Source organism: Schistocerca piceifrons, chromosome 4 (assembly GCF_021461385.2).
Source record: "Schistocerca piceifrons isolate TAMUIC-IGC-003096 chromosome 4, iqSchPice1.1, whole genome shotgun sequence".
Classification (NCBI taxonomy): domain Eukaryota; kingdom Metazoa; phylum Arthropoda; class Insecta; order Orthoptera; family Acrididae; genus Schistocerca; species Schistocerca piceifrons.
The window spans coordinates 818,752,480-818,778,361 of record NC_060141.1 but is presented as its reverse complement, the minus strand read 5'-3'; the positions used below and the strand labels follow the sequence as shown (position 1 = coordinate 818,778,361).

Genomic DNA, 25,882 nt, shown 5'->3' with positions numbered 1-25,882 from the left:
AGATGCTGAGTTGCAGATAGGCACAATGAAAAGACTGTCAGAAAGTGAGCTTTTGGCCAATGAGGCCTTTGTCGAAAATAGACAACATACACAGATACACTCATGCAAACACAACTCACACATGCATGCCCACAATCTCTGGCAGCTGATGTGTTTGTTTTGTCTGTTTTTGACAAATGCCTTGTTGGCCAAAAGCTCACTTTCTGACAGTCTTTTTATTGAATCCATCTGCGACTCAGCATCTCTGCCTCCTCTTAATGTTACTTGTCACTCTGTCACATCATCTGTGGACTGTAGCTGCAAAGTACTATCTTTGGCTTCCTCCTCTCTACAGTGCTTCTTTGTATCTCCTTATCCTCACATCTGGTGAGTCACTCTCAGCTTCTGAGTGATCTGGTGTTTCCTTTATGTATTACAGAAACATTGTGGTGGATGTTCCCGTATTTGTAAGGTTCTGTGCCTGACAGAGCAGTAATGAAAATGAAAATTGAGAAAAAAAAAATTTATCCTGGAATAATGAATATAATTCTCATTATTTACTCTTTTGAATATGCAATAAATTTTTGTTATTTTCTATTTGGTAATGAGTATAATAAGCAGCAGCAAAAAGTCAATTTTTTATATTTTTATGAGAAATTTGCTTATTAAACAGAGCACAATTGTTTGATGAACTTTAGAATAATGAAAAATATTGTGTACTTGGCGTTTTTAAGTTCACCAGTGAAACTACATGTTGTTGTTTTTCTTTTGACAAGATTGGAGGCTGTTTTGCTCTTACTGAAATCTCACATGGGACGAACACAAAGGAAATGAAGCTAACAGCCACATATGATCCACAAACCCAAGAGTTTGAGCTTCATACTCCTGATTTTGAAGCTGCAAAGTGTTGGGTGGGTTGCCTAGGTAAGTTGTTAGCTTTTCAAAATATGTGATTTGTGACAACACAATAACCTGATGCACTGTAAACCCACATAGTGATTGAAGTAGGAACTACCAAAAGACCGGTATTAACATGAAGCAGTTTATGGGAAGTATGAAGTTTTCAGAGCTGAAAACCCTTTCTCTGGAGGACAAAATACAAAAGGAAATATTGTAGAAATATCTAAGGAAAAGCTTACTCTTCAGCCTGGAACCGCGCGACCGCTACAGTCGCAGGTCCAAATCCTGCCTCGGGCATGGATGTGTGTGATGTCCTTAGGTTAGTTAGGTTTAAGTAGGTCTAAGTTCTAGGGGACTGATGACCTCAGATGTTAAGTCTCACAGTGCTCAGAGCCATTTGAACCATTTGAAAAGTTTGCTGTCACAAACACAAACAACTGTTTGCCGCAAAGCTTGGCAAAAAAAGGCAAAGTTAGGGGATTAGAATGAACACAAACATACATTTATAGTGAGTGCCAGCTAACATCAGTTGATTTCATATGCTTCAACTATTGGTTTGTATAAATAAAATGTTTACTAGTGTAGCATCAATCAATAAAACTTACTATTTTCCTCTTCTTCTTCTTTTAGTACAATATTTTAAATGGTTATATGTGACTATATTATTCCATATCTAACAAACTTAGTTATTCAATCCTTCTATTTACTATTAATACCATCAGAGGCCCACACACAAAAATGGTAATGTGAAACTGTGACTGTGGGACAAGTTCAACACCAATATTGCAAAATATGCTACTCGATGCTCTGTAGCTAACTTCACTGGGTGCTTTTCTCCCTCTGCCAACCACCCATCTCATTTATGTTCTAAGAATGTTGCTCTGTTTCTGTGCTGTGATATTCAATTCCTTATTTATGTTTTATGTATTTTACTTCTTATAGGATTTTCTGTTGCCTTCATTCCACATATCCATCCCAGTGGCATATAAAACAGAGCTTGTATAGACAGATTTTACGACCGGGGATTTTGTGTAAATGAAAATCGCGAAGTAAGGAAAGACACTAGATGTATAATACATCTGACAACAATAGCCAAAGCTTGTCATGAGAGGCTGTATTGGGAGATGTGAAAAGCATTTTGGTGAATGTAGGCTTCATTCCACACTGTGATATAAAACACATCCTTCTCAGGGAAAATTTGCAATGGACTCCATTTCATAATGGTATTGTATAGTCAGATGCCTGCCTGCTTTTCTTGCTGCCTCTCTTCGTCATTCAGTTTTAATCTGCTTTCAAACCTGTAATACAATGTTGTTTAATGGATAGTAAAACAGTATTATGAGAGGGGTAGTTGTTATTCGCCATGTAGTGGAGATGCTGAGTCACAGAAATACACAATAAAAAGTGTGTTGAAAAGTTAGCCTTCTCCATTGTTAGATAATAGAACAGTTACAATGCATCAGAAGGCAATTTGGTAATTATTTTAAAAAGAACTGCAGGACAACAAAAATGTGTAGATGTGACAGAGTTTTGGGAAATCAATGCTCATTTTAACTGACTAGCAAGTAACTGATCATATTTGAATGTTAAATATTTATCTTGTTCATGGTGGAATATCCCCTAGCTTCTAATTCATTAATAATGGATAAGCATTCATAACTAAAAAAGTCAGTTTGATTTCCAAATAGACAAGAGCACAATTTGTGCTATCGGTATTAATGATTTTGGGAAAATATTTGTTCATGTATAGACCAGTGGCAAAATGCTGCTATCGGACCACAAAAGAGGTGAATATGCTCCTCTTTAAAAGACTCTGGCAGAAAAGTGAGTAACCAGCTGCCTCAGTCCTCATTCTGCCTCCCCCACCAAAAATTTTGGCATGGGAGCATATTTGTGCTCTTTAACACACAACATTCTAAACCCTTTTATCCAGTCTCTCTCATTGTAGTTAAGCCTTCATTCTCAGCATCTCTATTTCACTGTCACTATCTATATATGTCTCTTTCCCACTGTCTGCTTTTCCTCCCATTGATTTACAGTATATTGCACTGTCACTGTCAACTCTCTCACTTACAGTGTTCCCTTTTGTCTTTCTTTCCCACTGCCACTGTCCCCAACCATACCTTGGCAGCTCAAAAATTCTGGGAGTCTGACTTATTTTTTCTGGTATACCCACATGTTTAAAATTGTTGTCCAAAATGGTCTATCCTCAGTAGTTACGTGTTAAATTAGCCAATCACGGGGGCTAGACTCCCCCCCCCTCCCCCCACGCCAATGGACTCCAGTCAGTCATATTTTTCGTTTTCATTGTGTCGTCTCTCTTTTGCTCCCACTGATTCTATCTCCATGTATCTCTCTTTGTCTTTTATTGCCACTGTTGCTCACTAACCATTGAAGTCTCCTCTTTCTTTGAGTGCTGTTGTCCATTTCCCTTTCTCTTTCACTGCCTCTTTCTCTCTTGCACCATCACTGTCTCCTCACTCTTTCTCTCCAACTGACACTGTCTTCTCTCTCTTCCACTGTCGCTGTCTCTCTGTTACTCACCTTCAGCACAAAAAAGCACGGGTAAGTTTGCATGCCAAAACTGACAGTATATTGAAAAGAGTTTTGATGATCTGCTACAAATATAAATTATAGAAGTGGCTGTCCCCACAATTGGTACTTTTTGTGTAAAAAAATCAGGGTTTTCCAAGGCTTTCTCAGGAAGTGCCCTTGGACAAATGGTGCTTTTGTAAGCTGCCTAAGGTCCACACTAAACCTCACCTAATGCAAAAGAAGCAACTGACTTGTTCAGTTTGCCTGGGCTGCAGGAATTTTGTAACATTTATATTTTGACCTTACTCTGTAGAATAGCTACAGGATACCCACACTTCCGATATGTATACAAATGATTTTTAGGCCGAGGGCTAAACACATGATTCAGTTTTCTTGTATTATATGATATAAATGATGTATTAGAATTTAGTGTAGTACATTGTTGATGAGTCTCCTGAACAGTAAGGAACTGATTCAACCGGTATGGTCAAGAAAAAGGCAAACCTCATAGTTGGGCTTTGGCACCTGTGTGTGAGTTGTGTGTGTACAAGTGTGTATGTTTTTCTAAATCTGATGAAGGACTTTGTCTGATAGCTTAATCTACATTTAAATGTGCCTGTCTGCCTCCACATGCTTCTACTATGTGATCGGTAGCAGTCTAGCATAATATTAAGGGTAAGCTGTTAGCTGTGAACCACTTGTAAGCTCTTTCCTCTCTTATACCCACTTTTTCTGCTATGTATGTATTTGGTCCCTTTACCAGTTACTCAGTCTGGCACTGAGGAGTCATTAAAAGGCTATTCTCAGAAAGTTGATTCATTACTCTGTTATGAGCCACCTTCTCAAAAAATTTTGAGATCACAGGGATCAGCTAGAATAGGCCACTTTTATAAATGTACACATCAGTCTCTCAAGAAATACATCTTGTCTCACCAACTGGATGCAAATAGTGTGAAGAGTTACCGCTTTTCAGTGACATAGTAAATTCCTCTGTAGTTCAATGGGTAGGGGTGAGATTGCTGATCAGTATGCCCAAGATTCAATGTCCAGCTGGTGATAGGATTTTTTTTTTTTTTTTTTCCCCACATGATGCTTATGTCATCTGTGGATAAGATTTGTGAATGAGAATATGTCTGAGCCGTACTGTGGTTTGGAGTCTACATTATGTAGTAAGTCCACTTAGAACTAGCAAGATACATCAGAAGAAGGCAAGGGCATACCGTGTCCATGAGGATCAAGCCTAGTGGAGCACTGTGGTGTTCGCATCAGTTTTTGAATCTTTACCAGTATTGAATTTTGTAATCTCTGTAGCTGATGATATAGCAAAACTGATAACCAGTGCTGGAGTATGCAGTATATACCTAAGTGTAATGGATTTTCATGTAGGAAGAGTTTTAGTAATTGAATTGAGAGCTGAATGTTGTTTTTGCCATATTGAATTTATTCCTTTCATGTTTAATAATTATTCAAATTGTCCTCTTGACATTGGTTTTTTAATTTATTTCTACAATGTATATTGTTTGTGGCTTTTTGGTGACATGGTAAAGAACTGTGCAAAACTGCACTTAGTGAACACTTAATTCTTGATTTGAGCTAGCCCCCTGGATTTAACAAAGCTCACTTTTTGTGGGACAAGAATGTCTTTCACCTTCCACTATAATTGCCCCTGACCTCTTGTTAAGGAAAAGTGTATTCATAAAGTTGTAACAATAGTTTTAGGAAATAATTAAATTTCTCATTTAATGTGTTTCCTTGCAGTCTTTTTCCCATTGTTAATCCTGTAAATTCTCTCTGAATAGTGTAACTGGGTCAGCATCCACTTCTCTGAATTTTTGCTTTTCCTTTCTCAATTAAATATGATTGATGAGGATTTGTTATTGCTATCATTTGGGCATCGTGCAGAAATAACCTTTTCACAATGGGATTCGAATATATTTCATAAAAGATAGTTTTTATGGAAAGTTATTGTGGGTTTATAAAAAAAGCTGGACATCTCCTTATGACCTCGATCAGAACTATTTGAGATGGAAACTATATTGATATCTCCACATGCAATCACTTTCCAGTTATTTTTACTAAGATCTTTTAGTATTTTTCCTTAATGAGGTTTACAACATTCCCTGTTGGGTGCTTGTGGACTGTCAGCATTGCTAGTTTGTTAGCAGCAGCAGAAGAAAAACATATAAAGTTTGTGAAATCTGCAAGCTTTTGGAGCCAGTGCCTCCTTCTTCAGGAAGAAGGGTTGAAGGCGAAGGAAGAGGGCTAAAGGAAAAGGACTGTTGAGATTTAGGAAATGGGGAGAACTCAGGAAAGTCACCCGAAATCTCAGGTCAGGGAAGAGGTACCAGACAGAGTGAGAAGAAAAGACTGATTGTTGGAAACTGCATCGGACAAGCTTTGAAAACATGAGAGCTCAAATGTGGAAGTTAGGGTAAGAAGCAAAACAGAGCTTAATGACAAAACATCGTGCAAGAGTTAATAAGAGGCGAAAATTTAGTGCATGTAAAAGATAGGTCAGAAAAAAATATATGAAAAACTGAAAGGGAGTAGAGAAAGGAATAGTTACTGAGAAGAAATGCTGAGACCGTAGAAATTAAAGTAAATCAAGGGTAGATGGAAGGTAGTTTTTATCCCTACTCTGCACCCCAATGCTATTTCACCCTTTGAATTTTCAAAAGAACTGTAAGCGTGAAAACAGTGACTTTTTTGCTGAATGTATATATCATATATGCTGATTTTACAAATAAAATGAACAAAAAACTTCTAATGGCTTTGAAGAAATTTTTTTTATTCTTTCATTAATAGAATTTCACTTTTTTAAATACATTTGTAGTGGCAACTTCTGCCACCGAACGTATCAGGATGACCTGATGTAGTGGGAAGAGGTAGAAGACTCGTCTGAGCTTTCCAAACGATTTACCGTTTCCAACCACAGTGCCCTCGTACACCTCGGTCTGCGTCACAGGGCCCCGCAATGCTGAAGAAGCAACCCAGTGGCCCGAGTAGTGCAATGCTGTGTCAGGCGGCCTCGGCCAGCCACAGAGATCTGATGGCGTCAGGATGCGGCGGCTGCTGACGCAGCTGTCCCCGTCCTCGCCTCAGCGCCACTCCGAGGAGCTGCTAAGCTGCCCGCCGACAACTGCAAGATGGTCCACGCCGTGTTCCCTCGCCGACACGGCTTAGGACACGGCGACACGAGCACCCGCGATCTGCATGCAAAACCACTGCATATACTCTTTCAGCAATTTGGCGGTGTGGCCTCCATTCTACTTCACAACTGTTGGTATGCGTAACTCACTGCAATCTGGCCCACATCTGACTGTAACTTGTGCTCAGAATATTGCACAAAACTAACTTTCCCTATCCTAAATGGTGGTGCTGCTACACATTAATTATTATAAAACAGTTTCTGTTGGGTTGGCAGTTCTCAATTTACTCTTAATAACTTATCACCATCCTGAGTACAAATTGATCAAATTTCAATTTCTCTCTCAATTAGCTTAGAAAATAATGGTGCCTGGAAATCAAAATTGTAGTTTTGACAAAAAGCAATTTAAAGTTCAGTATTGCAATTTTTGTATAGTTATTGATGAAAATTACATACCACTAATATTTTCCAGCACCATACTGAGCATCATCTGAATCATACTGATCTTCACCTGAATCCTACTGATCTTCAAACAATGTAACCCTCCTGGCCTCAACCTTCATTAGTCACTGTCCTCACCCTTCCAGCCCACTCCCTGTTCCCATTCCAGCACTACACAGCCGTCATTTCACCGCCACATGCCACACCCAATCTTTTAATTTCTTTTTATTTCTCTCCTTTCCACTACTCCCCCCTCCCCCCCCCACCTTCTCTCCTGCTCTCCATCTAAACTACAGCACTTCAATGTCTGCCACCCCCACCATACTAACCCTCCCACACCCCACCCAGCCTCCTCCTTACCCCCACCCAGTCACCACTCCCATCATGCACTGGTGCCACTGCTTGCAGTGTGTTTTCAGTTATGTGAGACTGCAGACGTGTGTACAAGTTGCGTTTGCGTGAGTGTGTGTGTGCACATGTGCGTGTGCATGTGCATGCGCGTATGCCTATTGCTTACAAAGGCCTTAGTGGCTGAAAGCTGTAATTGTGTGAACCTTTTTGTTGTGCCTATCATGACTCAGCATCTCCGCTATATGTTGAGTTCATATTGATCTTCTTTTCTTCTCTTGGTCACGCTTCTTTACTGTCTAGTTTCCTTTGTTCATTTTAAATTAACAGTTTCTGCTTTCCGGATTCTCTCTTTATCTGTTTGCACCAAGGAATTTGCTGCATTTCCACTAGTTTTTATGCTCAACACTTCAGAAAACATACAGTTTTCTTGTTACACCATCATTGAAGTGTAAAATAGGATCATAAACACCAGTCTTGTGGATTGGATTCTGAACAATTACAGTTTTATCATTGAAGCATAAAATAGCATCATAAATACCAAATTTGTGGATTGTAATCTGAACAAATACAGTTTTCGGTAACCAGGTCCAAATGACAAAGTTCACACCTTCATTTAAATTTTGTGTTTTCCCATGAAGACATTTCTTCAGCAAATTATCTTTATGAAGATATCTAAAAAGCTTTAATTTCAAGTAGAGAATGTTTATGGTCATATGTTGCACTTCTCCTGTATTTGTACCAAGTGTCAGGATCATTTGGGCAAAAACAGTGCTGAGGATTTTCATTTGTGGAAGGCTTATGGAAAAAGACAGCCCATACAGGTTTTTTCTTGTTTCCTAAACTCCCAGCATTTCTTCTTATGGCCAAGCCATAATAATTCTGTAATCTATCTATTCCAACATTTTTCAGGTGACTTTGGCCATTTATCTTCTTACTATCTTCCTGTACTGTTTTATGAGTTTTCTTTTAATAATCTTCTCAATCTGGACTCCATCCTTTTCTCGACATGTCCAATGCATTCAAATTTAGAAATTGAGACATTAGGACTGTAGGGTTGTGTTGCACATATCCATTCATAAGCCTTGCTGTCACGTCCCCTAAATACTGCATCTGACACCACTTTTGACAGTGAATGAGAATACTGAGAATTACAGCTACTTCCATCCCACCACTTGGACCAGTATAATTCATCTGACAGTTACGTTCATTCTCTTTCTCAGCTTCACCGCCTTACGTATTACAGTACTTGCTTGGAATCTCTTTTGGTGGACTTGAGTTTTATTATTTGTAAATTATATCTCTGAACTTTGTTTACATTCTTATTACTTAGAAACTCTTATCATCTCTGATGTTGTTCACATCTACAATGTTTTGAGTGTTCATTAAACATATAAATACATCATTTCTTCAGAATGAGATTTTCACTCTGCAGCGGAGTGCGCGCTGATATGAAACTTCCTGGCAGATTAAACCTGTGTGCCGGACTGAGACTCAAACTTGGGACCTTTGCCTTTCGCGGGCAAGTGCTCTACCACTGAGCTACCCAAGCACGACTCACACCCCGTCCTCACAGCTTTACTTCTGCTAGTATCTCGTCTTCTACCTTCCAAACTTTACAGAAGCTCTCCTGCGAACCTTGCAGAACTAGCACTCCTGAAAGAGCACTTGCCCACGAAGGTCAAGGGTCCCAAGTTCGAGTCTCGGTCCGGCACACAGTTTTAATCTGCCAGGAAGTTTCACATCATTTCTTGTCTGTTATGGTCCTTAAACCATAAACCATATTGGTGACCCCGATATGATTAATAAGAAGCATAACACATTCATGGTTAGTGAAGTGTAAAAATGATTGGCAACAGCAACGATGCAAATCCAATGCCCGCATCAGTACGGAACGAAGCAGATATTGCTCATGTTTCAGTGAAGATTCCGCCCATCTGGAAAGAAAACATAAAAGTGTTGTTCCTTCAAGTTGAAGCACAGTTTACCACATTGGTTATCACTAACAAAACCATGAAATTCAATCTTGTTGTTGTGTCATATGAAGCAGATGTTGTAGGATTAATTTCTGACTCAACCATTATCTACTGCTCTGTTCACAGAGCTTAAAACAAGAATAATTCAGGAATTTGAGAGTCAGGAAATAGAAAAGTAATGAAATTATTAACAGAAGTGGAATTAGGTGATAAGAAGCCGACTCAGCTCTTATGTGAGATGCGAACTTTAGCTGGTACGCAAATCAAGGACGATTTTTTGAAAACCATATTTATGCAACGCCTTCCTGTCACTGCACATTCTATACTAGCTACAAGTAAAGATGACCTTGACACCATAGCCACTAAGGCTGACAAAATTGTCAAATTTTCACAAACGGGGTCAAATATATGAGCTCAAACCTTGTAGGCGTCATCCAGTATTGCAGTGGGTAAAGTAAATGATACTAGTAACAATAGAATCTCTAAACTAGAACCGCAGATTGCTGAATTAACACTGACAATCAATGAATGAAAACAGTGTCATGTTCATGAGGCAGCTCACGTACATCTTGCTCCTCACCAATTAGATCATGAGGCAGGTCATGGTCAGCCCAGCATTTTAATCCTAATAGAGCACTATGTTGGTATCATTTTAAATATCGCCACAAGGCAAAGAAATGTCAGAATACGTGCTCGTTTCGACCATCTTCCACCCAAAATTTCAACAAACAGTCAAACTCAAACGCTCCACACTAGCGGCGGCAGGTGATCGGAGCCACCTTTCATGTCGTCTATTTCTCACAGACAGAAGTAGCAGAAGTCGTTACCTAATTGACACCGGAGCTGATATTTCTGTGATTCCGCCTTCGAATAGTAATTGCCGAAAGAAAACAGATCATAAACTTTTACAGAGAATGTCTATTTGTTATTACTCAGTTTGGGTTTATGGCACAACTTCATATGGAATTTCATAATTGCAGATGTGCAATTGCCGATTATTGGAGCCGACTTCATTCACTATTATAATCTTTTAGTAGACCTCAAGAACAGACGACTCATTGACCCGGTAATGTCAGCAGCATCATATGGCACATTGATTAAGGTCTCGGGCATAGAAACAGTTCATGTAATTCCACCACATCAAAAATATGCTGTAATTCTAAAGAAATTTCCCATCTTGCTCCAAGAAAACATCCATTTTGACATCTCAGATATCAGCACTTTTCATATGATGTCACAGGAGGACATCCTGTAGCAGCAAAGGCACGATGACTACCACCAGATAAAGCAGAGTTCTAACAGATGATTAATATGAAAATCTGCCAGCCGCAAAAGAGCGCCTTGGCATGCCTCTTCCACTTAGTTTCCAAGGAAGACGGACCCTGGAGGCCTTGCAGAGACTACCATACTCTTAACAAAATAGCCAAGCCTGACAGGTATCCTATTCCTAACCTTCAAAATTTTAACTGTCAACTACATGAAAAACAAATATTTTCAAAAATGGATGTCAGAGCTTATCATCACATTCCTGGATGTGCAGGTGATGTACCTAAGACCACAGTGATAACTCCATTTGGTTTGTTTGAGTTTTTGTGACTTCTGTTTGGACTCCGAAATGCAGCCCAAACTTTTCAAAGGTATATCAACAATATACTGAGAGACCTTGATTTCGTGTACTGTTATCTGGATGACATTCTAATGGCACCACAAGATGATGAACAGCACAAGAAGCATCTTCAGTTGCTTTTCGAATGCCTCAGTAAGTTCAACGTCAGAATCAATCTGAACAAATGCATTTTTGGTTCAATAGAAGTACCTTTCCTGGGATATGTGGTAACTGCAGAGGGAATTAGACCACTACCAGATCAATTACAAACTGTTGTTGACTATCTGTTACCTACAACAATAAGAGAACTGTGTCGATTTCTTGGCCTCATTAATTTTTACCGAACAGCACCACCAAATTCAGCCGATAAACAAGCAGAGCTTTTGAACCTACTCCATGGGACTAAGAAAATTGAAAACAGGAAAATTAATTGGACAGAAAATCTTCGACAAGCCTTTAATGACCTAAAAAATAGCTTAGCTAATTCAGCACTTCTGGCTCATCCATCTTCAAATTTACCTCTCATTTTAATGGTTGCCGCCTCAGATTATGCTGTGGGTCATCTTTACAACAAATCAAAGGTAATAATCTGCAACCATTAGCATTCTTCTCCAAGAAATTGACAAATGCAAATATCGGTACAAGTTGTGGCTCAAAATCCAGAAATGCCAAATTAACTAATAAATGCTATGTAGCAAATTGTATCCAGATGTATTTTTTCATAGATAGTTGAAATAGCTTTACTTTCTGCAAAAAAAATATTGAAAATGTAACAAATTTTCAGTTGCTGATATTACACACCATCTTGCAAAGCCCAGCTTATAAAAATAATGTGTGGATGAATGTGTGTGTAAAACAAAAAGTACACAAACAAAATCAGTTGAATGGTCTCTATAAGATACATGCTGTGTAATGTAATGCACGGCTCAGCTGTGGGACCTAATGTCTTAGAACAAAGGGAAATGTATCAAACAATCTGCTAGCTAAAGTTCAAAAGTTGGTATAATGTGAACACTTTAATGTGGCATTTTTAGTTAATGGTGGTTTTGAATTGTGGTTGGGTAAAGAACCAGGAGAAGTCGGGTCTGAACTACTAACTGTGCAAATTAAGTTGACACTTTGTGCAGTGGGTGATGGGAGTGACTATGAAGCTATTTTCCATTCACGCTCACTCCCTCAGCCACTGTGCTGACTGTCAGCTTAGCTCGTGTGTATAAGTACCTGACTTACAACACTGCCAGCCTCAGCAGCAATTGTGTGGTAACCATTACTGATTGCTTCGTATTATGTGTTGCTTATTGTTTCCCTTTGTTATGTTGAAATGAGTGAAGAACCTCATCAGAATTTTTAAGTCTAGTTTGTTTACACTCACAGCTGTCTGCCAGTTTATAGTGTCTGTTGTGCAGACACTATATCGTGGCAGTTTTAAGTGGGGAGTGTTTTGAACTATCATTGCGTATGATATTGGTAGAGATCAGATCTGAACCACCACTGCTAACCGCAGAAAACAACTGCGCTGCAGTCAGTATCAAATGCTTTGTGTACTCCAATTTGCTTTGTGCTGTGGAGTGTTTGTTTTTTCTCATTTTTAAATGAGTGAAGAGACAAATACTGGTGCGTTAAGGGATTCAAATCCAACTCTCACCACAACAGAAAGAGGCAGAACAATCCCTATGAACTTTATGACAGTTCTGATTTCGTGAAAGCACAGCATGTGGATGTAAGATGACAATGCTTCGAGAGGTTGGGCTGCCGACTGCCATGATACAGTGCCTGGATAGTACACTCCGCACTGTGGTGATTAGAAAACAAAACTTGTTAAAGTATTTCGACCACACCAAAATACTTCCCCTAATGTGGGAATAGACTTATTTTTGGTTCTACTTGTACTGTAACCGCTTGTCAGTTCTATCTGTAGCATTGTCAGGTATGAGTCAGACAGTTACGAATGATCATGAAAGGTCGACTCAATACTCTGCTGATCTTTTAATTATCTAATTGGGAGGGGAAATAAAAACAATATTGAGAAACACACTGAACCAGGAGAGCACTCTGTTCACCTGTGGAAAAATGCTGCTACTTGTCACCAGAAACAATTATTTGCTGTCAGCTTAAAGAGAGTCAAAAGAAGAAAACAAGCAACAATTATTTCGGAAAAAAGCTGTCGAAATTTTTACAGAAGTTCCCCAACCACCATTTATTTTAATAGTCAGTTTCAAAGGGACTAAGACTTTGTCTTCGGTTATGTAACATGACAAACTTTTAAATTAGTACATCTAATACTTGGGGGAAGGGGGAGGGGGGGGGGTTTCAGGTCCCTAAATAGGACATTTAGACCTTTCCATCAAAGCATGACTAACTTGTTAAATAAGATATATTAGCTTCTCTTAATTCTAACAAAAAAAGAAAAACATCTAGGTATTTCTACATATGTGTTACATGCAACAGAAACAGCTTCGAATTTACATAAGTTAAACAGATGGAAATTTTTGGAAATTTGTGGTAAGGTCCTATGCCACCAAACTGCTGAGGTGATTGGTTAAACAGATGCACCTAAGACACATATTTATTTTTATTAATTAATTAATTAATTTGTCCATACAAATCTCTTTTTCAGTACATATATTGTACACAGGATATTGGACAGAAAACCTTTTTAGCTATTGGTTTTTCAAATGTCAAACATAAATTATTTAAATTTTTATAACAAATTGGATCTATACAGTTAATAATTACACATTTTTTGAAATACTGTATATATATAAATAACTTATTTCTACAATTAAAGATGCAAATTACATATTTTCTTGCATAAGATACTGTGGGATTGAATAGTAGCAGTTTTTTAGAACGTAGGCTGTCACAGACTTTTTAAAGCTTTGTAGTTCAGAAAGAGATATCATGTCTTGGTAATCTGTTTTAAAGTTTTGTTTCTGCATGATATACACCTTTTTGGCATAATGTGATGTTACAATGATCAACGTGTATGCCACTGTCTGACATGGTACTGTAGTCATGGACACTTTTGTTTTGAGGGAAAAGGTTTTCTTTTCTGAGAATGCTTTTTTTGACATGCGTGACTACTTCCAGTATATAAATGCAGGGAAGGGGTGGGATCTTTGGATCTTCAAAAAAAGGTTTGCATGGTATTCTGCTGCTCACTTGTTGTGTTATTCTTATAATTACCTTTTGTTTCCTGAAAAGTGTTATGGCCTGGTGTACATTACCCCAGAAAATGATACCATACTTCAGTATTGAATGTACGCGAGCAAAGTATACAGCCCTAACTGTTTCTGCACTAGTATTGTTGCAAAGAATTCTTACTACATAGCTCATTTTTGCTAGTTTTGAATTTAGGGATGTGATATGAGTGCTCCATTTAAGATTTTCATGGATATGAATCCCAAGAAATTTAGTTTCATTGACGCCACTAATGTTTTGGCTTTCTATACATATTGCAGGTTGTGCCAGATATTTATTTTGATCAGTGTGGAAATTCAAGAGTACCGTTTTTTGGGGAATAACTATTAGCCTGTATCTGGTAAACCATTCAGACACTCCTTTTGTAATATCTTTTGCGGATGAAGTAAGATTTTCTTCTTTATTCCCTTCAATCAATAGACTGGTGTCATCTGCAAACAGTACTGGTGCAGAATCCCTAACGTGTGCTGGGAAATCATTAATGTAGACCAAGAAAAGAAAGGGACCTAAAATGGAGTCCTGTGGAACACCATGACTTAGTCCACATAGTTCTGAAAGGTGTACCTGGAGTTCATTTCCTTTCGTGTGCTTAATTTCCATTACCTGAGAGTGATATTCCAAATATGATTTAATCCACTGATTTGGCACACCTCTTACACCATACCATTCAAGCTTCCTCAGGAGTACAGAATGATCAATCACATCAAAAGCTTTTGGTAGTTCCAAGAATAAACCTGAGATATTTCTGTGGTTGCCAACTGCATTTAAGACATGGTTTATCAGATTGAAAGTGGCTGTTTCAATTGATCGCTGTGGTCTGAAGCCATGTTGACATGCAGAAATAATATTGTTCTTGTTGAAGAATGTAGTTAGTTTTGTAAGGAACACTTTTTCATTAATTTTCGGAAACCCTGACAATAGAGACACAGGCCTACATGATCACCTTTTTTTATATAGGGGTATTACTTTCGCTATTTTCAGTTGCTGAGGGAAGACAACACATGATAAGGATGAATTGCATAAGTCCAATAAAGGCAAAAGTGTTTGTCTTGCTGTTATTTTTATGATATAATCTGGAATATCATCAATACCAGTTGAATAATTACTCTTCAGTGAATTAATGGTATTTAGGAGCTCTCTTGGGATTATTGGACTGAGGAACATGGATATATTATTTATTTCAATAGATGAAAGTTCTTTCCATGTTGTGTTAGGTGGATTTCCAAATTTTTCCTTCACTAATTTTCCAGTAACAGTTGCATAATTAGAATTGAAACTGTTTGCAACTGCCCTGGGGTCAGTGACATTCTCCCCTTAATGTGATATCACAATATTTTTGTGAGTTGTCTTCTTCCCCGTAAGATCCTGCACAGCTTTCCACATGGTCTTAGTTTTATTGGATGACTTCATAATATATTTGTCATTTTCCTTAATTTTTGCCTCTTTTATGACGCGTGAGTTGTGCTTGGATAGCTCAGAACCGGCACACAGTTTGAATCTGCCAGGAAGTTTCATATCAGCGCACACTCTGCTGCAGAGTGAAAATCTCATTCTGGAAACATCCCCCAGGCTGTGGCTAAGCAATGTCTCCGCAAGATCCTTTCTTTCAGGAGTGCTAGTTCTGAAAGGTTCGCAGGGGAGCTTCGGCAAAGTTTGGAAGGTAGGAGATGAGGTACTGGCAGAAGTAAAGCTGTGAGGACGGGATGTGAGTTGTGCTTGGATAGCTGAGATGGTAGAACACTTGCCCACGAAAGGCAAAGGTCCTGAGTTCGAGTCTCGGTCCGGCACACAGTTTTAATCTGCCAGGAAGTTTCATATCAGCGCACACTCCGCTGCAGAGTGAAAATATCATTCTGGAGACTGGGATACTGTACTTTGCTAGAAACATCTTAACAGACAATGCAGTATTTGCCAGTGCATAGTCTTGATACAGGACCTTTGACATGTTCTTCCACAGTTTGTGTCCTTTTTTTGTGTGTGTTTTCTCATGGAGTTGAGCAAGAACCTCAAGGGGGTAACACTGATTAACAGTTGAACCTTTAGACACCCTCTGAAGACATACTATTCCATGAATATCATAAAAAACTATCATCACCACCTTGAATCTTGATTTGCTCATTCGAGCTGTTTTTTACTCTCAGTGAAATCCGTTGCATGGATTAGCACTTACTTTCTGGATCATAAGTGAAAAACCAAGATTTGCCACATTATAATTCTTTCCAAGAAATTACGATCATTTTCAGGGGTATACAAAATGTTAGTAGAAACTTGTTTGTGAGAATGTTCAGCACCAATTTCGCCCGCACTTTTCTCATGTTAAATTGCTTATGTAAAATTTGCCTTACACAATCTGAGTCAATTCCTACAGTTTCAGCAATTGACTGAACAGTCAGTCAATGGTCAGACTAATCAGATTACCTACTTTTTCAATATTTTCATCAGTTTTTGATGTTGAAGGGCGTCCTAGGCATGAGTCATTTTCAGCAGCACATTGGACTCATATTCGAGAGGATGATGGTTCCAACCTGCATCTAGCCATCCAAATTTAGGTATTCCGTGATTCCCCTAAATCACTCCAGTCAAATGCTGGGATGGTTCCATTGAAAGGACATGGCTGATTTCCTTCCCCATCCTCAATGCAATCTGAGATCGTACTCCGTCTCTAATGACCTCACTGTCGATGGGTCATTAAACCCAATACTCCTTCCTTCTTCATCTTAAACGGCTTCTGAGATATCTTGGAAATGCTTGAACCACTGAAAAACTCACATACACGGTAAAACGCCTTTGCTATTATTACACGTAAATAGAGGAGTTGCCTCAAAGATGTTCCTTGGCAATAGTTTGTCAACATTTATTATGTATACTACTTTTAACCCTGTGGTTACATATTGACGGTGGCTGTTAGGGATATATGTGGCTGCGATTGCTTTGCTGGTGTAACTCTTTTCTATATGTGGGTTCCTCTCAAGTCCATTATGTGATTGGTGTATAAAAAAATTAATATAAGTCAGATGCAAATTTTGTTTTGTGTGGGTAAAAAATCTTATTTTTATTATGTAATTTTTATGATGTGATGTACCTCTTTTTAGTTATAAACTATGATTTATGTTGTCTGTGTTCTTATACTCTTTTGTCATGTTATAAATGTTTCCATATGCAGAAGCCTGAAGATGACACTATGTGGTGTTGAAACTGGTAGCTTCTGATAAAATGAATGAACAATGTTACATACAAATAAGCTGCTGATGTTGTTATTGTTATGCAAGTGAAGTTCTCTGCTTGCATATAACGGGTCTAGATGAAATCAAGTTAATTGTTGGATTTTTTACAGCTGCCTGATTCGATTGTGACAGCTATAGAGTCATCAAAGAAAATCTACTGTCAGTTGCTTGTAAATACCCAGGTCGTGCCTACTAGCTAGAAAAGCTTTAACCTACTGTGTATAGACTGGGACATCTATGGATTCACTGCAGGTGGCACAGAAAGGCAGTATTATGAAGAAGTTTTGGACATGTTTTCTCAAAACTGTTTTGAGCAGCTAGTCCTGCAGCCCACACAAAATGGAAATAACTTAGATGTCATAGCTGCAAACAGACCAGATCTTATTGATGATGTCAGTATATAAACTGGAATTAGTGATCATAATATCACCATAGTGGCTAAGGTTAAAAATGTTAATAATCAGTCAAGAAGCTAGGAAACTGAAGAAAGAGCATATAAGCAGTTGTTAGCATCTCACTTGAATTTCAATCATTTAGTTCCAGTATGATGGGCATCTAGGAATTATGGGGAAAGTTTAAACAGATAGTAAATTGTGCTCTGGACAAATATTTGTCTAGTAAGTGGATTAAGGATGGAAAAGAACCCCTGTAGTTTAACAACGAAATTAGGAAAATGCTGAGAAAGCAATGACCGTTGGTTCAAAAGAGAATGCGCCAGTGTTGACAGGCAAAGGTTAGTAGAGATATGTGTGTTTGTGAAAAGATCTATGTGCAAAGCATAACAACTACCTCCGTCATAACTTACAAAGGCTCTGGCTAAGAACCCAATAAAATTTTTGTACTTTGTGAAATAGCTGAGTAGGTGTAATACTCATCTCCAGTCACTCATTGACCAGTCTGGTATAACAGTAGAAGATTTAAATTCTGTGTTCACTTAGGAAGATTATAGAAACATACTGTCATTTGATCATCAAACAGAGTCCTTTATGGACGACGTAGTAATAAGCATTGGCCCCTTACTTAGCTTGCATTTATCACGAATCTCTTGCCCAGCACAAAGTCCCAAATGACTGGAGAAAAGTGCAGGTGACTCCTGTATATAAGAAGGGTAAAATAACAGACTCACAGAATTGCAGACCAATATCCTTAGAATCAGTTTGCTGCAGAATTCTGGAACATATTCTGAGATTGAATTTAATACATTTCCTAGAGACGAAAAGACTTATGTCTGTGAATCAGCACAGTCTTAGAAAGCATTGCTTCTGTGAAACTCATTGTGCTATTTTCTCACATGATTTCTGCAAACTATGAACAGGCTGATCTCATGTTTCTGGATTTCCAGACTGCATTTGACACGGTATCTCTCTGCAGAAGATACAAGCATATGGAATAGATTACCAGATATGCATGTGGTTTGGAGACTTCTTAAGTAATAGAATCCAGTGTGTTGTCCTTGATAGCGAGTGTTCATCAGAAAACAGGGTATCGTCAGGAGTGCCACAAGGATGTGTGATAGGAGTGCTGTTATTTTCTGTTTTCATAAATGATATGGTGGACAGGGTGGATGGCAATCTGCAGTTGTTTGCTGATGATGCTTTGGTGCACAGGAAGATGTTGAAGATGAGTGACTGTAGGATGATACAAGATAAATCTAAAAACAAAGATGATGTGACTTACCAAATGAAAGTGCTGGCAGGTCGACAGACACACAAACAAACACAAACATACACACAAAATTCAAGCTTTCGCAACAAACTGTTACCTCGTCAGGAAAGAGGGAAGGAGAGGGAAAGACGAAAGGATGTGGGTTTTAAGGGAGAGGGTATGGAGTCATTCCAATCCCAAGAGCGGAAAGACTTACCTTAGGGGGAAAAAAGGACGGGTATACACTCGCACACACACACATATCCATCCACACATATACAGACACAAGCAGACACATTTAAAGACAAAGAGTTTGGGCAGAGATGTCAGTCGAGGCAGAAGTGCAGAGGCAAAGATGTTGTTGAATGACAGGTGAGGTATGAGTGGCGGCAACTTGAAATTAGCAGAGATTGAGGCCTGGTGGATAACGGGAAGAGAGGATATATTGAAGAGCAAGTTCCCATCTCCGGAGTTCGGATAGGTTGGTGTTAGTGGGAAGTATCCAGATAGCCCGGACGGTGTAACACTGTGCCAAGATGTGCTGGCCGTGCACCAAGGCATGTTTAGCCACAGGGTGATCCTCATTACCAACAAACACTGTCTGCCTGTGTCCATTCATGCGAATGGACAGTTTGTTGCTGGTCATTCCCACATAGAATGCGTCACAGTGCAGGCAGGTCAGTTGGTAGATCACGTGGGTGCTTTCACACGTGGCTCTGCCTTTGATCGTGTACACCTTCCGGGTTACAGGACTGGAGTAGGTGGTGGTGGGAGGGTGCATGGGACAGGTTTTACACCGGGGGCGGTTACAAGGGTAGGAGCCAGAGGGTAGGGAAGGTGGTTTGGGGATTTCATAGGGATGAACTAAGAGGTTACGGAGGTTAGGTGGGCGGCGGAAAGACACTCTTGGTGGAGTGGGGAGGATTTCATGGAGGATGGATCTCATTTCAGGGCAGGATTTGAGGAAGTCGTATTCCTGCTGGAGAGCCACATTCAGAATCTGATCCAGTCCCGGAAAGTATCCTGTCACAAGTGGGGCACTTTTGTGGTTCTTCTGTGGGAGGTTCTGGGTTTGAGAGGATGAGGAAGTGGCTCTGGTTATTTGCTTCTGTACCAGGTTGGGAGGGTAGTTGCGGGATACGAAAGCTGTTGTCAGGTTGTTGGTGTAATGCTTCAGGGATTCCGGACTGGAGCAGATTCGTTTGCCACGAAGACCTAGGCTGTAGGGAAGGGACCGTTTGATGTGAAATGGGTGGCAGCTGTCGTAATGGAGGTACTGTTGCTTGTTGGTGGGTTTGATGTGGACGGACGTGTGAAGCTGGCCATTGGACAGGTGGAGGTCAACATCAAGGAAAGTGGCATGGGATTTGGAGTAGGACCAGGTGAATCTGATGGAACCAAAGGAGTTGAGGCTGGAGAGGAAATTCTGGAGTTCTTCTTCACTGTGAGTCCAGATCATGAAAATGTCATCAATAAATCTGTACCAAACTTTGGGTTGGCAGGTCTGGGTAACCAAGAAGGCTTCCTCTAAGCGACCCATGAATAGGTTGGCGTACGAAGGGGCCATCCTGGTACCCACGGCTGTTCCCTTTAATTGTTGGTATGTCTGGCCTTCAAAAGTGAAGAAGTTGTGGGTCAGGATGAAGCTGGCTAAGGTAATGAGGAAAAAGGTTTTAGGTAGGGTGGCAGGTGATGGGCGTGAAAGGAAGTGCTCCATTGCAGCGAGGCCCTGGACGTGCGGGATATTTGTGTATAAGGAAGTGGCATCAATGGTTACAAGGATGGTTTCTGGGGGTAACGGATTGGGTAAGGATTTCAGGCGTTCGAGAAAATGGTTGGTGTCTTTGATGAAGGATGGGAGACTGCATGTAATGGGTTGAAGGTGTTGATCTACGTAGGCAGAGATACGTTCTGTGGGGGCTTGGTAACCAGCTACAATGGGGCGGCCGGGATGATTGGGTTTGTGAATTTTAGGAAGAAGGTAGAAGGTAGGGGTGCGGGGTGTCGGTGGGGTCAGGAGGTTGATGGAGTCAGGTGAAAGGTTTTGTAGGGGGGCCTAAGGTTCTGAGGATTCCTTGAAGCTCCGCCTGGACATCAGGAATGGGATTACCTTGGCAAACTTTGTATGTGGTGTTGTCTGAAAGCTGACGCAGTCCCTCAGCCACATACTCCCGACGATCAAGTACCACGGTCATGGAATCCTTGTCCGCCGGAAGAATGACGATGGACCGGTCAGCCTTCAGATCCCGGATAGTCTGGGCTTCAGCAGTGGTGATGTTGGGAGTAGGATTTAGGTTTTTTAAGAAGGATTGAGAGGCAAGGTTGGAAGTCAGAAATTCCTGGAAGGTTTGGAGAGGGTGATTTTGAGGAAGAGGAGGTGGGTCCCACTGTGATGGAGGACAGAACTGTTCCAGGCAGGGTTCAATTTGGATAGTGTCTTGGGGAGTTGGATCATTAGGGGTAGGATTAGGATCATTTTTCTTCGTGGCAAAATGAGATCTTCGTGAAATGAGATCCATCCTCCATGAAATCCTCCCCACTCCACCAAGAGTGTCTTTCCGGCGTCCACCTAACCTCCGTAACCTCTTAGTTCATCCCTATGAAATCCCCAAACCACCTTCCCTACCCTCTGGCTCCTACCCTTGTAACCGCCCCCGGTGTAAAACCTGTCCCATGCACCCTCCCACCACCACCTACTCCAGTCCTGTAACCTGGAAGGTGTACACGATCAAAGGCAGAGCCACGTGTGAAAGCACCCACGTGATCTACCAACTGACCTGCCTGCACTGTGACGCATTCTATGTGGGAATGACCAGCAACAAACTGTCCATTCGCATGAATGGACACAGGCAGACAGTGTTTGTTGGTAATTAGGATCACCCTGTGGCTAAACATGCCTTGGTGCACGGCCAGCACATCTTGGCACAGTGTTACACCGTCCGGGCTATCTGGATACTTCCCACTAACACCAACCTATCCGTACTCCGGAGATGGGAACTTGCTCTTCAATATATCCTCTCTTCCCGTTATCCACCAGGCCTCAATCTCCGCTAATTTTAAGTTGCCGCCACTCATACCTCACCTGTCATTCAACAACATCTTTGCCTCTGCACTTCTGCCTCGACTGACATCTCTGCCCAAACTCTTTGTCTTTAAATGTGTCTGCTTGTGTCTGTATATGTGTGGATGGATATGTGTGTGTGTGTGCGAGTGTATACCCATCCTTTTTTCCCCCTAAGGTAAGTCTTTCCGCTCTCGGGATTGGAATGACTCCTTACCCTCTCCCTTAAAACCCACATCCTTTTGTCTTTCCCTCTCCTTCCCTCTTTCCTGATGAGGCAACAATTTGTTGCGAAAGCTTGAATTTTGTGTGTATGTTTGTGTTTGTTTGTGTGTCTGTCGACCTGCCAGCACTTTCATTTGGTAAGTCACATCATCTTTGTTTTTAGATATATTTTTCCTACGTGGAATGTTTCCCTCTATTATAATGATACAAGATAACTTAGACAAAATTTATAGTTGGTGTGATGAATGGCAGATAGCTCTAAATGTAGAGAAATTAAGCTAATGCGGATGAACAGGAAAAATAAACTCATAATGTTTGAATACAGTGTTAGTAGTGTGCTGCTTGATACAGTCACATTGTTTAAATATCTCAGTGTAACATTGCAAAATGACACGATATGGAATGAGCATGTGAGGATTTTGGCAGGGTGGGCAAATGGTCAACTTTGGTTCATTGGAAGAATTTTAGGAAAGTGTGGTTTGTCTGTAAAGAAGATTGCATATCAGACACTAGTGAAACCGGTAATAGTGGCTAACAGGCAAAAATTCTAACAATCAAGGAAGTATGATCGGGCGAGAAAGCAGGGCCAAGTGCTGGTAGAAGTAACACAACACCTTAATTCTAATGCATTTATTAAAACCAGCTAAAATACAATATACAATCTGCCAAGATAATGAATATAGGGAGAATCAAACCTTAAGAAACTAGTTCATCAACAATTTAACATTGTACCACGCAACATAGTACTGCGTGTGCCTTAAGGGCTGCAATCGCAAAGAAAGCCTGAAGGGCCAATTTAGCAAGAATACATATAACGTGTTCAGCCTGAAGGGCTAGTAAATTTGCAAACCAAAATTCACTTAACTTCAAAATCTAAGATATAAAAAGGCAATACCACAGACAAAGAAAATATTCAAATATAAATCTATGAACAGAAGGTTTGAGCCTGAAGGGCCACCAAAATAGTTAACTAGACTTAAGTTAAAGAGCAGATTTTCCAACAGTTTAGGCAAGGCAGTGTGAAACAATAAAGAGGCCTGAAGGGCCGTGCAACTTCCAAGTAAGGGGCCTGAAGGATCAAATTAACAACATAAGAAAATCTTAAAAATATCAACTGGAAAATAACAAGTGCTTATTAACAACTCAACCTTAAGGGCCAGGTAATAAATGAAATTAGTCAAACAAATTCTGCAATAAGTAAGTAATGGCCAGGAATGTATCAGTAAGCCGGCCTTAAGGGCCCCAGTACACTAATAAGGGAGGTTAAGTATTAAAACCAGATTTCAAAGCCTTAAGGGCTGTAGAGCTTCCAAAAGGGGGGCCGAAGGGCCAATTCATCAAGGTACTTAATAAACAGCTGAGCCTGAAGGGCTGACCGATAGTTAAGGTTAGGCCAGTTCTCAATAATAGACGGCCAATCAACAAATTTATCAGTAATTGAGCCTTAAGGGCCACAGTACATTTAGAATCCACATTAAGCATTAAGAACTATCATCCAGTGAAGAAATTCCCTAAAACTTAGCAACCTTAAATAAATCAATTGATACTATCCAGCTTAAAACCTAGGGACAACAGTACATGCATATACTTCTAAAAGGTAAACTTGCATAAAATCTAAATTTAAAATGCAAACAATTGCACACCAACATGGCCAGCAAATTTACAAAAGTTTAACCACAGTTGCTGAGTATGAAATACAAGCAGCTGCAAGGCTACCAATCAGTCATCGTGCCCTAATATCATGATTTACAATCTTCAGGTAGTACGAAATGGGGAAAATACAAGGTGAGCCCGAATGAGGTATTAAATGATGCGCTTCAATTACAAATAATTAAACCGCAGCGTAAAGCTGCCACATTTCACAAACTGGAGTAAAAGCCACCAGCTCAATCGACACTGTTCATATAGGCGAACATACAAATAAAATTCTCTAACCCTGTAAAATTTTCAGTCTAAAAGGGGGCTGATAATAACACACGGTATTAAAACAATCTTTAAGATAAACACATGCTCCAACAACTTTTAAGGTATGCACAGCCACGTACTTCACAAATTTATTTTCTTTCTCTCTCATACATAGATCATGTAGGCTTGGAACTGACTACCAAATTGGTCACAAGAATCAATAGATAGCCACCAATACATCAGTACCTAATTGGACAGTCTCCTAGCGAGACATGACAGAGCAACAGTTCACAGTCACAGCCTTTGATTCAATATGTTCTACTATCCTCGTTTTACAGCATCGACATGCCCGGAGTGCCTACTGCCATTTTTAACCAAGCAATTCATGCTCACGTTGACGCCTAACCAAGGAAACAGCCCAGCAGTACAAGAACAACCTACACACTCGAAGTCAAACTCTGCAAACGCAGTGCAGAACTAACATTCAACCTTTTCCTTCATAGGTTCAGAACCAGTGAGCTAACCCGGTGGACAGAAAACACACAATGTCGGCGGCAGCAACATAAAGAAAGTTGCAAACACCACCCTAATACAAGGCAATAGAAAGTCAAAAGCACAATGGCAATAGTGAAATATACTCAACTTCAGTCTGAGAGGAAAACCTGCCTCCCTCAGTGCTCAAAACATTCCCAGGGCAACTGTCCTCGGCGACTCACACTATTCTCCAGAACAGCAACATGACAGCTCCTTATTTCAATTCTCTTCCGACAAGAACAAGCATAATCGGAGCTAATGGCTTCTCCAAGTCAGACTCGCTATGCCGTAGAACCTCACGGTGGAATGAGCCGGCCGACACCACACAAACCACCGCAAGTAAGACCAACAAGCACTTCCGGAGTCGATGGCCTACTGCCATGCTTCACGACTCAGTCACTCCACTCCACCGACCTAGAGGGCAGGGCATGAGATGAGGAGAACAGACGGCACCGCCACGCAGAAAAGCGGCGGGGGAAGCCAAGGCGTAACTAGGGCGCGTGTTTAAATGAGATGGTCAGAAGCACGTCTCAGCTAGTGTGACCTATTCTTGAGTACTGCTTGAGTCTTTGGTATCTGCACACTTCAGATTAAAGGCATATATCAAAGCAGTTGAGAGGCAGGCTGCTAGGTTTATTAGTGGCAGGTCCAAACAACACACAAGTGTTACATATAGATGCTTCAGAAACTCAAATGGGAATCCTTGGAGGGAAGGCAATGCCCTTTTAGAGGAACACTATTAAGAAAATGTAGAGAACCAGCATTTGATGCTGAGTGCAAAATGATCCTACTGCGGGCAAAATAAGGACAATGTAAGGACCACGAAGATAAGGTACGAGAAAGTAGGGCCCAGATAGAGGCATATAGATGGTTGTTTTCCCCTCGTTTTATCTTCAAGTGGAACAGGAAAGGAAACAACCAGCAGTGGTACCGATTACCCCCCACCATACACTGTATGGTGGTTTGTGGAGTATGTATGTAGATGTAGATGTAGATGTACAGATAGATGTAGATTTTATAGTCACTCATCATATGACTCTAACAGTGATGGGGGAGTATTAAAAGAAAGTTTTTTTGGTAAAGCACTGTTTGCAGTTGACCTCCCATTTCCAAAACCTACATCTTTGTCACAAGAAGAGTGCAAAATTCCATGTT

The 25,882-nt window shown here is 40.2% G+C and overlaps 1 protein-coding gene across 3 annotated transcripts in view; it reads left to right on the top strand.

The window, feature by feature from the left end:
- Window positions 1-25,882, top strand: part of LOC124795026 (peroxisomal acyl-coenzyme A oxidase 3-like) — a 139,944-nt gene that overhangs the window by 16,262 nt on the left and 97,800 nt on the right. For all 3 annotated transcript variants that reach the window (XM_047258797.1, XM_047258798.1, XM_047258796.1), the window contains exon 5: window positions 756-903. In XM_047258797.1, the coding sequence (XP_047114753.1) occupies window positions 756-903 (148 nt within the window). The remainder of the gene's footprint in view (window positions 1-755; window positions 904-25,882) is intronic.